The sequence below is a fragment of the Musca vetustissima genome, unplaced genomic scaffold (genome assembly GCF_032173495.1).
Source record: "Musca vetustissima isolate MV318-11 ecotype Yass unplaced genomic scaffold, APGP_CSIRO_Mvet_v1 utg8773, whole genome shotgun sequence".
NCBI classification, from domain to species: Eukaryota; Metazoa; Arthropoda; class Insecta; order Diptera; family Muscidae; genus Musca; species Musca vetustissima.
The window spans coordinates 80,833-99,619 of NW_026874689.1; the positions used below are offsets into that span (position 1 = coordinate 80,833).

The 18,787-nt window shown below is 39.4% G+C and overlaps 2 protein-coding genes across 2 annotated transcripts; one reads left to right on the top strand and one right to left on the bottom strand.

Moving 5' to 3' along the window:
- The first annotated feature begins 1,266 nt into the window (after positions 1 to 1,266).
- Positions 1,267 to 7,318, top strand: LOC133335853 (CCR4-NOT transcription complex subunit 7-like). The gene is made up of 4 exons (XM_061544150.1): positions 1,267 to 1,303; positions 4,175 to 4,539; positions 4,610 to 5,027; positions 7,096 to 7,318. The coding sequence occupies exons 2-4, from the start codon at positions 4,178 to 4,180 to the stop codon at positions 7,219 to 7,221; spliced, it is 906 nt and encodes a 301-aa protein (XP_061400134.1). The 5' UTR covers positions 1,267 to 1,303; positions 4,175 to 4,177; the 3' UTR covers positions 7,222 to 7,318.
- An 8,305-nt stretch (positions 7,319 to 15,623) lies between these two features.
- On the bottom strand, positions 15,624 to 18,130 carry LOC133335875 (GATOR complex protein NPRL3-like). The gene is made up of 3 exons (XM_061544171.1): positions 16,545 to 18,130; positions 16,037 to 16,192; positions 15,624 to 15,969 (listed from the first exon to the last, which is right to left on the bottom strand). Exons 1-3 carry the CDS (start codon positions 18,128 to 18,130, stop codon positions 15,624 to 15,626), a joined length of 2,088 nt encoding a protein of 695 aa, XP_061400155.1.
- Positions 18,131 to 18,787: the final 657 nt, after the last annotated feature.

The following is an 18,787-nucleotide window of genomic DNA, read 5'->3' on the forward strand; positions in this document are numbered from 1 at the left end:
GCTATCGACTGTGTTGTGTAGCAGGACACTGTGACATCATAGGTAATGATGTCAGCAGACGAATTAGCTAGACGAGGATCTCAATTTACAGATCTAGCAATTCATTGTTCAATCAAACCACCCATATATCATTTTTTTCGGAATTTTGAGGCTATATGTGGTTATATATGTGCCTACCCAAGGCGTGGATTTTTTAAAGAAATCATTTTTTCTGGGTCTAGTCAAGGCGTGGATTTTTTAAAGAAATCTTTTTTTCTGGGTCTAGTCAAGGTGTGGATTTTTTAAAGTTTTTTTCTGGGTCTAGTTAAGACGTGGATCTTTTAAAGTTTTTTCTGGGTCTAGTTAAGGCGTGGATCTTTTAAAGAATATTTTTTCTGGATCGTCTAGTCAAGGCGTGGATCTTTTAAAGAATATTTTTTCTGAGTCGTCTAGTCAAGGCGTGGATCTTTTAAAGAATATTTTTTCTGGGTCGTCTAGTCATGGCGTGGATCTTTTAAAGAATATTTATTCTGGGTCGTCTAGTCAAGGCGTGGATCTTTTAAAGAATATCTTTTCTGTAGAGACGTTTTAAATTGACAACAAATAGTGCTTCGAAATTTAATGGATATTAAAAAATTGAAAATTGGTCAACCTAATTTGTTTTATAGTATAAATATTTAATTATTTTTTTTAAATATAATTTCTAAGCAGATCAATTCAAATTGTGTATTTTTGAATTTGAAATTATTTTTTTTTATATACTTGATGATTTTTGGTTTTTAATAAAATAAAAAATTCAATTATGGGAAGAAGTTAGGCTTTTGATAACATAAAACATTTTGTGTATAACAATTCCATTTATAATCTTTCAAAAAATATCTCATTCATAAAACTTCACACATTCGTAAAGAAATAAAACACACAAAAAAACTATTATATAATAATTAAAACAACAATAATTAAAATTATTAAAAACAAATTTCCAAATAATAGTTATTTCTATTTTTCTACTCTTTTTTTCTCTCTTTCCATATTTGTATTTCTCTTTTTTATTATATATTATATATACTTTGCAGGCATTTTATGCGCCGTATTGCAAAACTCGCCAATATAACACAGTGTGAAGGATGAAAAATAATATTCAATAATTTAGATTTAAATAATTTGCTAAAATATTTTCGTTAAAAGAAACTCCTCCCACAAAGAATTAGTATTTTACCACTGAACAACAAACGACAACCATCAATTGTATTTTTTAGAAACTATTTTGTTCAAATAAAACGTGGCTGACGTCGCAGCAACAAAGTCATCTGCAACAATTGATGTAAGTAGCAAGAAATTAAAATAGTGAAAACATTGTTTTTGTTTGTTTTGGTTTCGTTTTTTTTTTCCTTATTTTGCCCTCCGCCACTTCCTCCTTTTATATTATCCTTAAGGACTGTTGAATTGTTTTGGAATTTGTTTTTTTTACGTTTGATATTAGTTTTTTTTATAATTTCCATTGTGTTTTTTGTTTATTTTAAATTTCATCACTGCAATTGATCTGCTTATATGCTAAATTATATTTTTTCTAGATATAATATTCCAACATTATAATACTTCTCATTATAATTATACAATTGATTAAAAAAAATTAGCCGAGCCTACCTTATTTATGTCCACGATTATGTATGCCAGAATTATAATGAAGAGTTTTTTATACACCCATAATCTGAAAAATAATATTTTTTTTAAACAACCCACGCTTGAAGCCCCGATTAAAACAATGTTTCTATAATATCCTAATGATCCATTGAAAAAAAAAATTTATTAAAAAAAATTTTGATTAAAAATAAGTAAACAAGTGTCAGTTGATATTGGCGAGCGATGTATACCCCCGGAGGTCTGCGGAATTACTTAAGACTGGTTTCATTATTCCCTTCATATACGGTACATGTTTTTATCAAATAGTTGACCGACCATCTGTATCTGATCCATAGAAATATATGTTTGAATGTTTGTGGAGGAGATACCAGAATTAGCGGATCGATGGGTCCCATCTTCGGACTTCATATTGGTTTTGTAAAATTATTACGATTTGCAAAGTTTGGGCCAAACCAGACATTGCATTCGTTTAATATTGAATTTACAAATTTTTCAAAATATTGCCCCTTTGTGGGGGAGGTACCAGAATAAGCGGGCCCAAGGGTCCCATCTTCGGGCTTGATATAGGTTTGGTAAAATTATTATGATTTGCAAAGTTTGGATGACATCGGGCATTCTATTCGTTAGATATTGAATTAACAAATTTTTAAAATTTAGACAATTTGTGGGGGAAGTACCAGAAGGAGTGGATGGATGGGTACCGTCTTCGGACATGATCCAGTTTTGGTAAAAATATTAAGATTTGGAAAGTTTGGATGACATCGGACATCGCATTCGTTTGATATAGAATTAGAATGTGAGGGAGGTACTAGAAGGAGGTGGCCGACGGGTCCCATCATCGATATGATATGATCTAGGTTTGGAAAAGGTATTATAATTTGCAATGTTTGGATTAAATCGGACATTGAATTCGCTTAATATTGGATTTAAAAAAATTGAAAATTTTGACCTTTTGTGGGGGAGATACTAGAAGAAGTGGACCGATATTGATAATTTTTGGTAGGTAGATTATCTAGTCAATGAGAACTCAAAATTGAAAAAAGAGCCAACTCGTTTGAAAATGATGTCTAAAATCTTCAAAATAATCGAAATTAGGTGGAATCATATGAAGGTTATACGTTATCATGGGCGGATACTCATAATTTTTGGTAGGGAGATCTTCTACCCATTTTGATAATTTTTGGTAGTAAGATTTACTACTCAATGAGAACCTAAAATAACAGATTACAGCCATTCCGATTAAAAACTAGACAAGAAATATCGAAATTCGGGAGGTGCCTTAATATGGGATCTAACCTAAAAAGTTGACCAATATTGATGATTCTTGGTGGGAAGATTTGCCACCCAATCAGAAACCGAAATACCAGATTACAGCCTTTTCGGTTGAAAAACTTGACAAAAACTCCCCAGAATACCGAAATTCAGAAGGTACGGTAATATTGGGCCTATTTTAAAAAACGGACCAATATCAATGATTCTTTGTAGAAAGGTTTACAACGAACGAATTCAAAATACCACATTGCAGCCAATTTGATTGACAAAACGTGACAAAATCTCCAAAGTACCGAATTTCGGGAAGTTCCGTAATATGGGAGCTATTCTAAAAAGTTGAGCAATATTAATGATTTTTAGAAGGAAGATTTGCTACTCAATAAGAACTCAAAATACTAAATTACAGCCAATTTGATTAAAAAACGTGACAAAAAACCCAAAATACCGAAATTCGGGAGGTCGCCTTAATATGGGATCTACCCTAAAAAGTTAACCAATATTGATGATTTTTGGTAGGAAGATTTGGCACCCAATGAGAACTAAAAATACAAATTTACAGTCAATTTGGTTGGAAATTTTGAAATTTCGGGAGTTGCTTTAATATGAGATCTACCCAAGAGTAAGCCAATATTGATTATTTTTGGTAGTAAGATTTACAACCCAATGAGAATTCAAAATACCACATTGCAGCCAATTTTATTAAAAAACGTGACAAAAACTTCCCATTTTTAAAAAAATAATTTTTAAGGAGTCTTACAATTCCTTCCCAGTTGTACAAAAAATATCAATTGTCTGCTATTATATAGTTATATAGCTAGTTACTTGGTGATCTAGTTACTTCATACCCCAAAAAGGAACACAAAATAGACTGTTGGATTTTTTTGTCAACTGAAAAAGTTGTTTACACACATCATACCAATTCAGTAGTTACTGGTAATGCAAAGGGTAATGAATCGACTATCGAAATGACTGTATACTGGTAACGCAGGCAGGGGACAATTGACTTCCCCAATGACATACACATGTTAAATTCACCAGTCTAGGGCATGAAGTGGTAACTAGTGGTACTTACAGGTAATTAGTAAAATATCTAGTTCATCACCAGTTACTCGAACTACTGGGTTTCGTTCTAATTTTATTTCTTCCTATTATTTTACCCTTAGCTTTATTATTTTTTTATTTACACACACCAACAACATAATCAAAAAATCACCCCAAGTCCACTGTTAGTTAACACACATTAAAATCGTTTAAACCAAAGTTCTCGCCATCTTTACAGGCAATGCCTTCAGCAGTAGGTGGTGCCGGTGGTGGTCATGGTTCGGGTGGCCATAATTCAAATATACCCAGCAATGAAGAGTGCGGCATACGCGATGTCTGGAAACATAATCTAGAAGAAGAATTTCGTACTATACGTAAAGTTGTACAAAAATATCATTATGTGGCAATGGATACAGAATTCCCGGGAGTGGTCGCCCGACCTGTTGGTGAGTTTCGTTCAACATCGGATTATCATTATCAGCTACTGCGTTGCAATGTCGATTTGCTGCGCATCATACAATTGGGTCTCACATTTATGGATGATGAGGGTAAAACCCCACCCGGCTATAGTACATGGCAGTTTAATTTTAAATTTAATTTGAGGTGAGTTTGAGAATTCATTCTAATTGTTTTTTTTTTTTAATTAATTTTTTGTTGGTTCCTTTGTTTCCAGCGAGGACATGTACGCCCAAGACTCAATTGATTTGCTACAAAATTCCGGCATACAATTTAAAAAACACGAAGAGGATGGCATTGATCCTTTAGATTTTGCCGAACTCCTTATGTCATCGGGCATTGTTTTGGTTGACAACATCAAATGGCTATGCTTCCATTCGGGCTATGATTTTGGCTATCTGCTGAAATTGTTAACCGATCAAAATCTACCCGCCGATGAGAGTGAATTTTTCGATTTGCTGCACATCTATTTTCCGAATATCTATGACATTAAGTATTTGATGAAATCGTGTAAGAACTTGAAGGGTGGCCTGCAAGAGGTGGCCGATCAACTGGAATTGCGACGCGTCGGACCACAACATCAGGCCGGTTCCGATGCCCTGCTAACGGGAATGGCATTCTTTAAAATGCGTGAGGTATATAATGAAAATAATAATTTTGAAATCGAACCCACATCAACATTTTTAGATTATGCTGTGGAATTTAATAACAATAATATTTGAAAATTTTGGAGGATTTTTTGTTTGTTTCATGAATTAACATTTGAATTCCATTTACTTTCATACAAACATTTTACTAATCATTTTTTTCATGTAACCATTTTTGTTATTTTTTTTTTATAATTTTTGTTTTCCTGAGAAAACTATAAATTGTTATTTTTTTCATATTGAAATCTTATGAATTTTTTATGCCCCGATTTTTTTTTTTAATTTTAATTTTTAACAAGAAATAATTTTCAATTACGGGGAATTGCCTTTACAACATGAATCTCAATATCTTATTTATGTATATACAAATATGTTCCTTATATTAAACTAGTTTTTAGTTTAAAAAACACAACAACAACTACAAAAAACTCTTAAATGAATTGTTAATGAAGTTATCTGTATAGAGTTTCCATTTTTGTTTTCTTTTCTTTTTTATTAACATTGTAATTTGTTATCAATTGAATTGATTTTGTTTTTATTTTAAATTAAAAAAAAAATATGCTAATGTTTTTATAAAAACATATTAAAAAATTTCCAATTGGTATTTTTATTTCAAAATTTCGTTTTCTAAATTTTTTCTTATTTTCAAAAAATATGAACTTGTTCCGAGCGCGAGCCAATGAAACTTCATTAACAATTTCTAAAGATTTTTATCAAAAATTTTTGAATTGAAAGAAAATTTAAAATATCAAAAAAATATTCTGTAATTTTTTACACCTAAAATCATTGGCTCCACAGGAACAAGTTCATATTTTTTTCAATGGTTTGAAATGTTTGAAACATTTCCTTCCACTTTGATTCGAAATACTTTCCCTAAGGGAAATATTAACTGAATCAGGCTTCTCATATTAAAATATGGTTTGGTAATGTGTTATAAGCATATTTTTGTAAGTATCCACCATCATTAACCATCATTAATTGAAATGAATGCAAATTGTATTCAAATGCCATTTACGTAAATCATTTTCATTATTATTTGTTAATTTTTGTATTTTGTAAATACTTAACCTCAAATTTTTACTAACAAATTTCCATTATAAATGAGCTAAAGAGGCTCTTTATAAACGAGCTGAAGCACGGATTTGTAGGCGAGCTCAGAAGCGCGAAATGAGGCACGGATTTATAGGGTCTTTATAGGCGAGCTGAAGCAGGGAGTCTTTATAGGCGATCTGAATGAAGTCCTTATAGGCGAGCTGAAGCAGGGAGTCTTTATAGACGAGCTGAAGCAGGGAGTCTTTATATGAAAGCTGAAACGAGTCTTTATAGGCGAGCTGAAACGAGTCTTTATAGGCGAGCTGAAGCGAGTCTTTATATATGCGAGCTGAAGCAGGGAGTCTTTATAGGCGAGCTGAAGCAGGCAGTCTTAATAGGAGAGCTGAAGCAATGAGTCTTTATAGGCGAGCTGAAGCATGGAGTCTTTATAAGCGAGCTGAAGCAGGGAGTCTTTATAGGCGAGCTGAAGCAGGGAGTCTTTATAAGCGAGCTGAAGCAGGGAGTCTTTATAGGCGAACTGAAGCAGGGAGTCTTTATAGGCGAACTGAAACAGGGAGTCTTTATAGGCAAACTGAAGCAGGGAGTCTTTATAGGCGAACTGAAGCAGGGAGTCTTTATAGGCGAGCTGAAGCAGGGGGTCTTTATAGACGAGCTGAAGCAGGGAGTCTTTATAGACGAGCTGAAGCAGGGAGTCTTTATAGACGAGCTGAAGCAGGGAGTCTTTATAGATGAGGGTATTTATGGACTATCTGGAGGGAGGCTAGGAAATTTTCTATATACGTAATATATAAAGTAGATTTGCTATCTGTGTGGACATTTATGGGAGACCTTTTACTTATGGAAGATCTATTAAGGGCTATTTTACTTCTAGAAGAAGACCATCAAATAGTATACCTTCCATGTGGCTTCATTAACCTCCAAGGCTATTACGAACACACCTCCAAAAATTCTTCTCTCATTACCAATTTATTTTCATTTTATTTGCCTTCCCTTTCATTTGCAGATGTTCTTCGAGGATAATATTGACAATGCCAAATATTGTGGACACTTGTATGGCTTGGGCACATCATTTATTGTCAACGGAGCCAATTTCCACGAAAGTAATGGTGAAAATACAAATGCAACGTGATTTATAATCGAGGAGCGAACGCAAAATATTTTTGCACATAATTTAAAATAAAAAAAAAAAAAACAACAACAAAACAAAATAAAACAAAAACAAAAAATAAATTAAGAACAAACAACAACAATGGTTAAAACCACAACAACAAAATACTTCTCATGATAATGGCAAATAGAAATGTGGAAAAAACACTAAAACCTAATCCAACACCAGATGCAGCCAGCCCAAGTCCCCGAACATAAAAATAATTTATAAAAGAAAAATTTGCAAAAAATAGAAATTATTATAGAAAATGTTTTTACAAAAAATTTGCAATAGCATACGTACACAGATACATTTACACATACATATATATTCAGAAAAAAAACTATTAGTCTACCAAAAAAAATGAAAAAAACAAAAAAATATACCCAAAAAAATCGTAAAATTAAAAAAAAAGAAAATTAAATATTTAAAAAAATAAAATACAAATATCTTATAAAGAATATGTTGGTTGATTGTGTAAAGCCGTTCTCTCTTCCTTCCGCATGATAAACATACACAGAACAAATGAAAATATATCCTCACTATCTCTCGCGTTCTTTCTCTAAGGAAACAAAAAAGATTATATAGCATCATTATCTTCTACCCAATGTCGTCGTCCTCAGTCCCCCCAAAAACCTAAACACACACACATACATTTTTTTATAAAACAAAACACAAACTAATGTAATTACTAAGTAAACAAAGCATTATAATAGTTATTAATTACAACAACAAATTATTATATTATATAAAAAATTAAAATAAAAAAAAAACTCGTAATTATTTTAAATATTTTAAAAAAACATGAGTTGTTTTACTTTTTTGAAGAGGGAACCGAGGAGAGTATTTGTATAAAAATTGAAGATAGTCTTTAAAGGAAGGTCAGCTTTATTGGCGGGCTGAAGATTGGCTTTATAGATGAGAAGATAGGATTTTTATGCGAACTGAAGCGAGTATTTTTAGGCGATCTGAACCGAGTCTTTATAGGCAAGCTGAAGCAAGTCTTTATAGGCGAGCTGAAGCGAGTCTTTATAGGCAAACTGAAGCAAGTCTTTATAGGCGAGCTGAAGGCAGTCTTTATAGGCGAACTGAAGGTTCATAGTCAAGCTGAAGGGAGTCTTTGTAGACGATGAGCTGTCCAAACCCACAATATTTGTCCGATTCAAACAAAATTTTGCATAGTCTACTGAATTAGGTCCATATTGATGTATACGAAGTTTTGTTGAAATCGGTTCAGATTTAGATATAGCACCCATACATAGTTTCTTCCGATTTTTGAGTAATGGTGCACCAAACTCACAATGATTGTCCGATTGAATTAGGTCCATATTGATGTATACGAAGTTTTGTTTAAATCGGTTCAGATTTAGATATAGCTCCCGTATATAGTTTCGTCCGATTTTATGTAAATGGTGCACCAAACTCCCAAGGATTGTCCGATTCAAAAAAAAAAAAAATTGCACAGCGTAGTGACTTAAGTCCAGTTTGATGTCCGTGAATTTTTGTTGAAATCGGTTCAGATTTAGACATAGCTCCGTTTATATTTTCGTCCGATTTTAACTAAATGGTGCACCAAACTTCCAATATTTGTCGGATTGAAACAAAATTTTGCACAGCGCACTGAAATATGTCCATATTGTGTTGTATGCGAAATTTTGTGGAAATCGGTTCAGATTAAGATATAGCACACATATATAGTTTCGTCCGATTTTTGGTAAATGGTGCAACAAACACCCAATATTTGTCCCATCCTTACAAAATGTTACACAGCGTACTGACTGACATAAGTCTAGTTTGATGTCTGTGAAGTTTTGTTGAAATCGGTTCAGATTTAGATCTAGATCCCACATATAGTTTTGTCCGATTTTTGATAAATGTAGCACCAAACTCCCAATATATGTCAGATTCAAACAAAATTTTCAGTATGTCCTGTACCGACTCAATTGGCCTCCGAATTGCTGGGGCAAGCTCCCGGCGGCCAGAGTCCGTCACAGAAATTTATTTCTGTCAGCGACAGGAGTAAGGAAATAAGTCTTCTGATTTTTTTAGTGTAGATGGGTTTTATTGTTAAGGTTTTCGGCACAGTTGATACTGGGGATATTGTCAGAGACTGGAGTATGTATTGCGGCACCGTTGGTACGGAGAATAAGACCGGGATTAAGCTAGCGATCTCGCCGGGGAAAATTGCCCTGAACAGTCTCCTGGATGACTGAAGCACCGGTGCGTTATGTAGGCGTAGTAGCTTAGGACAACCGCTGAGAAACAGTCCCTTGAATGACTGGAGGCCTGGAGTCGACGAGGCGAGAATGGCGCCCCCTCCCATATATCCATCTCAAGGTTTGGGACACTACCTTCTTAAAGTGTCTCCCCTAACGCTGGGGTGTCATGCGACCTCGTGCCTATCAGCGTTCCACGGTTTGCAGTCAGGGTACCGACTGTATTAGAACGGAGCCTTGTTGATACCTGGGCGCCTCAACAAGTGTTTCAGGCTTAGTTGCCAAGTCCTTTCCATGGTAAGAGGCTATGCCATGGTCGACCTCAAATCCTCACTAACAGCACTTTTTATGGAGCCAATTTTTAATACACCCCCCCCCCCCCCCAAAAAAACAAAACAACAATGAATGCGAACCTTCGACTGATGTTGGTGTGGCTGCCTTGGCACCCTCAGTCCCGAACTCTACAAGGTCAGACATCAATGATTCCCCCAAAGTGTTGACGACCCAAGCAATTCCCCTGGACCTATCTTTAGCCACCTGTCCATCTCTCGATGACGTAAATGCGAGCCTGGAGAGGCAGTCGAATCTTCTCCTCGACCTTCTAGAGGAAACCGACTCCTTCCGCCTCAGTCAGGAGAGCATCCCAAATCAGCTCTGGGATGACTCTCTCTTGTCGGACGAGGATGACATTATGGAAACCACCGTTATTAGAACCACGGTGATAAGTACGGTAGAAACCATGATGTCTCCCCTGAAGCAAGGAGGGTCCCCTCGGCTGACTAAGGAGGCAAACCCTGGCGAGGTTGAAGACGTTGACTCAACCTCCACGGCCTGCAGTGACGTCGCGAGGCTTCTAAGGCAGTTGGCTGTCGAAGCAGATGCTGGCACCGATGAGGCTCCCATCGTTAAGATGGATGATTCATCGGTACCATTATCTGATAGACAAGCTGACGCTAAGGAGATCGCTGCCAAGAAAATGTATCGGAGAGCAGTAAATTTCTGCAAACGGTACATTGGACGGGACAGCGACTCCATCACGGGTAAGGAGTTCCTGTTAATCAAGAGGAACCTCAAACTCATTAGGAAGTTCTCTAGGAACTATCCTGATGACATTGAGAGGGACTTCTTGATTGACAGGATCCCCCGACCCAGTACTAAGACCACGGCGGTAGTCCCTTCTAAGAAGGAGAAACCTGCTGATGGCCCCGGTACATCCAGGAAGCTGATGCCTGAGACGTCTAAGCCCTCAGCACCCCCAAAGGGTAAACTGAGTACTGAGACGTCTCAGACATCAGAATCCACAAAGACAGAAGGCAGGGGACTGTCGAAGTCGGCCCGAAAGAGAGCCCGCAAAAAGGCCTCCAAGAAGACCGATAAGGCACAACCGCCCTCTGTCAATCCACCTTCTGCCGAATTGCCAAAGCTGACAGCCAAGGCGGTGACAATTGGGCAGTCGTCAGTGGTCAAGCAGAAGGTAGCGGACGCGAAGCAGGTGCCTGCGTCTGCTGGGCATACCTCTGTGGTAGCTGCTACCCCGGGTGCCAAATCTCGGCCACAGCCCACGGCTGTCAAGAGAATGAGGTCCTCGGAGGAGCAACAACCTGCTGCAAAGAGGCCCACGCAGTCGTCGGCCGTACAGAGCTCTGCTTCCTTTGCTTCGGTGGTAGCGTCGAAGGAGAAACCTGCCAAGAGCAGCGATTGTGGGGTGAAAACCAAACACGCTGTCTCGAAGCAGGTAGCCCGGACACCTACAACTAAGCAAAGCGACTCTGCTGATCCAAAAGAGGTTCCGGAAGATCTGCGGGTAGCGATCATCGACCGAGCTGACCCTGACGGGTTTATCAGTGAGGAGAGATGGGAGCTGGTCGACAGCTATCTGAAGGACCTCTTCCTGTCCGACGAGGTTGATCGAGAGAGCCTGCGGTTTGGCCTGACCTCCTCTTACAAAGGAGTAAAGGTTGTTGATTGTCGCACTAAGAAGACTTCAGATTTTCTTAAGAAGACAATCAACAGCCTGGACCCCCTTTGGGAGGGTGGTCGTCTGGCGGCCGTAGCGGTTCAAGAGATACCGAGCGGTATGGTAACCTCGGTGTTTATCCCAAAACCTTTCAAGGGGCTGGAGAAGACACTGAGGTTATTGGAGAAGCAGAACGACGGCCTTCAGACGAGGAGGTGGAGAATCCTCGCCTCGTTTGAAAGGAACGGCGGTGTAGTCGCGAAGTTCGCTACCGATTCTGCGGGAGAGGAGTACTTGAGGAAGAACAAGGGTGAGCTTGTTTATGGAATGGGGAAACTTTGTTTCCGTCTCACCACTCCAAAACAATAGGCAGGCAGCAGCAAGCGCTTAACGTGATCCAGATAAATCTGCATCACTGTAAAGCAGCAGCTGCTGAACTGCTACTCACCCTTTCTTCCTCAAACATCGACGTGGCGCTCATCCAGGAACCTTACCTGTACAAAGGTAAGGTGACTGGACTGGGCGACACCAAATACACGCTTTTGTCTACCTCCAATGGAGAGAAGGTGAGAACGTGTATTCTTGCTAAAAAGGAGTTAAATTTAATGCTTCTTTCTAATTTCAGCAATGGAGATATGACGACAGCAAGACTAGACAGAGGTACCACGAAGCCACTGATAGTCTCTGCCGTCTATCTTCCCTACGAAGCTCCTGACCCACCCGGCACTGCTGTATGCCGCCTATTGGAGGAGATGAGTAGAGTTGGTGACCTCGTCTTGGGATGTGACGCCAACGCACATCACTTCTATTGGGGAAGCAGCAACACAAACACAAGAGGTGAGTCCATCTTCGAGTTTATACTTAGCTATAATCTTAGAATTTGTAATAGAGGCAATACACCAACTTTTGTAAATAGGGTGAGAGGTGAAGTCATTGATATAACCCTCACAAATATGGACGACTCTGGGGTCGTAAACTGGGAGGTGTCTGAGAAATGTTCCTTTTCGGATCATAGACTCATATCCTTCCAGATTCCTACCTCTAGAGTTAAACAGAAACCTTATAGGAATCCTCGGAAGACGAACTGGGACAAATTCAAAGCTAAAACAGCAGCCTCTTTTCGGGATCGTAATGATCTCAAAACGGTTGAGGATGTTGAATTAGCTGTGAAAAATGTCACGGCCACTCTTCTGAAGAGCTATGAGGCATCTTGTCCCCTGACATACCCTGGGAAGAAATCTCAACCGGTATGGTGGTCACAGGACCTTGCAACCTTGCGGAAGGCTGCAAGGAAAGCTTATAATAGAGCTAGTAAGACAAAGCTCAGTACAGATTGGGATGTCTATAAAAGACAATTCAATAGGTACAAGGGCGAAATCAAGAAAGCTAAACGTGAGTCTTGGGTCTGCTATAGCGAGTCGATCGAAGGAGTCAACGAAGCGGCCAGATTCCGCAGAGTACTCTCTAAGGATCCAAAATCCATAGGAAGTATTAAGCGAAGTGATGGAACGTGGACAAACTCTGGCAGTGAGACTCTTGATCTTCTATCATCAACCCACTTTCCTGGTTGTAAGGACTATAGGGAAGATGCGCAGTGTGTGCATCAGCCTACAGTTCGGACGAGGGAAGAGGAGAAGATGATAGAAGACACTATAAGATACCCAAAACTGATATGGGCGATAAATAGTTTTCAACCCTACAAATCTCCTGGTCCAGATGGTATAACACCGGCCATGCTGCAACACGCAGATGAACGGATAATATCATATCTGCAGGACATTTTTAGGGCTTGTTTACTTTTGTCGTACATACCCAGTCTATGGAAAGAGGTTACCGTGACCTTCATCCCGAAAGCCGGGAAGCCGAGTCATACGGTACCTAAAGACTATAGACCGATTAGTCTTTCTTCCTTTCTACTAAAAACTTTAGAAAGGTTACTAGACTCAGAAATTAGAGATACCATTGACCGTAATAAACTTAGTAAATCCCAACATGCCTATATCAAGGGCAGATCAGTGGATACAGCTCTGCATGAGGTGGTTGGATACATCGAGAAGAATATGGAGTCCTCTGGCTACACGTTGGCAGCATTCCTCGACATCGAAGGAGCTTTCAACAATGTGAAGCTAGAGGCAATCCATTCTGCTCTCGTAGACATAGGTATCCCCTCACTCCTTACGGAATGGATTGATAGAATGCTGGAAAGCAGAATTATCAACTCATCCCTAGGAGAGAGTTCCGTGAGGAAATCTGTCAACAGAGGCACACCTCAGGGTGGAGTTCTTTCCCCCCTTTTGTGGCTTCTGGTGATAAATGAGATACTTATGAAATTCAATCATCTCAGGATAAAGGTTGTAGCCTATGCCGATGATGTAGTCTTGTTGGTTGGGGGTAAGTTTATTACGACAATATCAGACATCCTGGAGGGTGCTCTTTCAACCCTGTCAAATTGGGCTTGCACCAAAGGTCTTGGTGTAAACCCCACAAAAACCGAACTGGTACTCTTCACTAGGAAATACAAAGTTCCTAGTTTCCGTCTGCCATCACTTGGTGGAGTGACATTAACTCTCTCTGATGAAGCTAAATATCTTGGCACTGTCCTAGACCGCAAGTTACTGTGGAATAGGAATGTCGAGGAACGCTCTAAGAAGGGATTGATGGCACTCTATTCATGCAAGAACTCCATAGGCAAGAGTTGGGGATTGAGACCCGGAATTATACACTGGCTGTATACGACGATTGTCTTACCCATACTTACCTATGGATGTCTTGTCTGGTGGCAGGGGGTGAATAAAAAGAAGCTGCTGACAAGACTGAGCTTAGTACAGCGATCGGCTTCAATTCTGATCACTGGAGCATTAAGAAGCACACCACAAGCAGCCTTGAACGCAATCTTGAATCTCCAACCATTGGACATTCTGATCAAATTCCAGGCTGCTAGGTGTGCCCTGAGACTCCGGGAAACAGATGCCTTGAAATCGCGGAACTATGGTCATGCCAGCATTCTAAACATAACGCCAAGTTATGACCTTTTTAGGGGGGATAGTCATATCAGTGATTATATTCCCCCCCACAGGGATTTTAATGACATTAAAGTCGAATTTCCTAACAGGGAATCCTGGACTAGTGGCTCCCTACCTCTGCCAGGTCTGTCAATCTTCACAGACGGGTCCAAGATGGAAGAAGGCACTGGCGCAGGCGTCTACTGCAGGGAATTAGGTATACGAAACTCATATAAACTCAACAATGATTGTAGCGTTTTTCAAGCAGAGATTCTTGCAATCACGAAAGCGGCCGAGATAGTAAAAGCACTTAATACAGACTTTACAGGACCGGTGACTATTTACGTAGATAGTCAGGCGGCCCTGAAAGCGGTGAAGTCGCATACTATAAACTCGAAAGCAGTTCATGATTGTAAGACCGCTCTGAATGATATACGTCAAATAGTTGGGTTATGCTGGGTTCCAGGACATAACGATATTGAAGGGAATGAGATAGCCGACGAGCTTGCTCGAGGGGGGTCACAGTCGTCCAGTCTTCTGATTGAGAGATCTGTGAAACCCCCTATTAGCTATTTCATTGGCAGAATCCGTGCGTTCTATTGCGAGGTAGTCGGCAACAGATGGCTAAGGGAACCTGCATGCAGAATCTCTAAATCTATCTGGCCAGAATTCTCTCATAAAAGAACGTCTTCGCTGCTGGATCACAACAAGAGGGAGATTAAGATCGTTGTGGGGATCATTACTGGTCACTGCAAAGTTAGATCTCTCACTTCTAAGTGGGACTCCAGTGGAGAGGATTACTGTCGTCTATGTGAGGATGAAGAAGAAGTGGAAACAATTGAGCACATCCTTTGCAAATGTCCATCGCTGATCAGCAGAAGACATAAACAGTTTGGATGTTATGAAATTGATAATCTAGTCTTCTTCTCCAAAATAGACCCTAACCTAATTCTAGGCTTTGTCAAAAAATTGACTTGGCTAAAATAATGTCTCTTCCGCTTCCGCTCCCTCCTATTCTGACTACCTCTCTCTCTACTCTTCCACTATCTTTTCTTCTCTCTCTTTATAGGTACACCTATACATAATGGATGATCACAATGGACATAGTCTCCGAGTGGACGGTTGTTCGTTCGCCCTTTTATAGGACCGTCGTCACAACCTTCAGGATCACGTCTAGGTATTCATCATGATTTTCTTTGAGCTTCTGCTTTACCACTCTCCTGGCATTTTATTGTTATACATTGATGCTATTGCCGGATCTTCGGTCTCATAAATAATTAACACTTCCCGGAATTTATCCAATAGCTGGAGAAGCTGTGAACGTTTAAGATTTTCAAAATACATTATCTCTTCCAGATGATGTTCACTTTTAAAATAACCCGCCTGATACAGTTTGACCATTAACGACAAATCATCCAGATTGGCTGAGGCTGGTATACGCCGAATGGCTGGCCGATCGGCATCATCGAATACCTGTAAAAGTTCTTTAATTTTTTCCTCATCCTCGATGGAATCAATGCTGTCACAATTGTCTGTGCTCAGGGATGCTGTCATGCTGCAGATAGGGGGAAATGAGGGAGGTTAATTAAATCAGAAAATGATTAGTGAGGAATGGAACTTACCTAAAATTCGATTTGTGACTTGACGAGGGTTGGGCAGCAATATTTTCCGAGGTTGTTGAACCACCGGCCGAAAAACGATCTTCAGTAATGGAGCGGCGACTGGTGTGTGGCACGGGTAATGGTTGACTTGATAAACTTAACAACGAGCCGGCAACCCTATAACAAAAATTAAATTAATTTTTCAAATCATATTGAAGGATATTTTTGCTCGGTCCCAAACAGCAGGAATCTATGAATTTTTACTATGCTTCGTCGATTCTTGCAGTACGTGAACAAACCTAATATCTGTTCCAGAATCTGCAAGAATGTAAACATTTTTTTTAAGATAAAGATTGTTCCTTTATGATATCGAATAAAGGAAACAGTTTTATCGCAGTGCAAAATTTGTACATTCTTGAAGATCCTGGCAATGTTATTAGGTATGTTTCCGTAATGCAATAGTCTACATATTTTTAGTAAAAATTTCTACATTCTTGGTGATTCTGAAACAGATATTATTTGCCCTTACATATCATCATCACTGTTGCTACTGCGGCCGGCAATTAACATATCATCCTGACCCAAAATGGAGCCAGCCAAATCCATTAATGAGGCCGATTCTAGTTCACAACCGGCACCCACATCATCATCCTCCTCCTGGTCATCACTACTGCTATCATCCATATCATCAACATCACCGGGCATAAACTGCACATAGGTATGCAGTTGCATTAGCAAATGATGTTGCAACATCCAGAGGACCATTTGCGCCAGAATGCCCTGTCGAGCCGATTGCTGTAGTGGTGTTGTCAAATGCCCAATACTGGTGGGCAATGAAAAATCCGATATCACCTCAAACAACGACATACCGGGAAAACGTGCCGAAAATTTCTCAACCAAATGTGATTTGGTGTGGAGCGGTGCATCCGGTGCTATAACATAAACATTTGTCTCACACAGCGGATAGATAATGGTGGCCTTGGCCCAATATACCAAATGTGATACCAGCTTATAGACATGTTCGATACTTAGATCCGCATCTGAGGCCATACTTTGTAAACTCATCAACGGCGTATAGACTTCAATCAGTTGGAAAAGCATTCGAGCCGCTGCTGGTGGGATACAATCGAGTAGTTCCACCACAGCAACCAGTAACAACATACCATGATAGGGTTTCAGCGATTTCAGGCAATCATCTATGGTTTCCGGATCAACCATACTGCCTTTCTTATGCAACTGATGGGCCTTGGCCGGCAGGCAAAAGCACAGTGTAAGATTCTGATTAATGGTGGCATTCAGCAGTCCCGTTGTACACAAATCATGGTATATGGATTTCAGCGATTGGGCCAGGGTACAACGTTCCGATATCAAATCGAATGCCCTCTCCAAGGGTAACTGCTGTGAAGAAACCTCATCATGGGTGCGTGTCATCAATACCGTTTCCTCGGTTAAATAACCCACTCGTTGTTCCTCCACCTTGAGGGCCAGGCCCAAACGTTTACTTAAATCATAATAACATTTCACAATTGAATAGCTGGCTTGGGCATGCAGAGCAAACACAATATTTACCAGCATTTGCTGTGGCTGTTGTTGCTGCTGGCCCACTCCTCCGGCTACCCCACCACTCAACGGATTAATAAAATTAGAACGTTGCATGGCAGGCTGTTGTTGCATTTGTTGCTGCTCCCGTCGCGGCACCAATGTCGGATGGCTAACAAATCTCACATCATTCACCTTCAGCTCGAATTTCTGATTACACAGCTGGGGTTTAACGGCAAAGAGTGGCGCCAAAACATCATCGGAGAAACCCTGCAAATGACCCGCCTTATTTACGGCAATATTTCCCGCACTGTTCAGCGGCTGTGTCTGCAGCAAATCATCACCGTTCTGCAAGGCGAAACGGTGGCGCTTCTTCTGCGGCACCTCCGAGAAACTTTTCTGTGTCAAACTACCGCTGCTATCAACATGCGGCAATGACGATGTACTATTTCCGGATGATGGCAGCTGGGTGTGGGCGGTTGTTGCCTTGTCGGCCGTATAGGGATATCGATAGAGCAAACGATCCCCCTTACTGTCCATATAGACAAGGATGACAGCGATGGGATTAATTTCCATAACGCGAAGATTTTCAAGATTATCCGCTCCGGAACTAGTTCGAATGAAGTTTGTATGTTTAGACGGTGTTGCGGAATTGGACGAAATGGCTATAAAACGTAACTGATAAAGCCAGTATCAAAACAAGATAAGATACAACTTCGTGTATCTTAGGTCGAAAATCGGGACGAATCGGGGAATCAAAACAAATAAAGGAGTAAGGTCAGCTCAACAACAATATCAGCTGTTCACCCAAACGAGTTCAATTCAATGAATAATTCTCTGAAATGAGCCAAACGGAACTATTTCCCTACGAATCAACGGAGACAGAAGAGAACGAAAGAAGCACCCGTGCTTCTTCTTGTTAGAGTGCCATATGTGGCACTTGAATAATGGTGTTTTTACACGATATGTATTTTATATATGTGCTGTCACTTTATTTACATATGCAACTCGAACTCGTCATGTGAAACATACGGAAGTTTCAATGTGTCAAAACGATATGCAATTACATATGTATTTTTTTCCGAATAGGACGCGGTCTATTTTCGTATGTGAAACATAAGGAAATCAGCTGTTTGAATGAAACACATTGTTGGAAGAAAATATTTCAGTTGCAAGTCAAAGAAAAGGATGAAAAGGCAACAATTACAAATTATTATTGTAGGTGTTTAATAA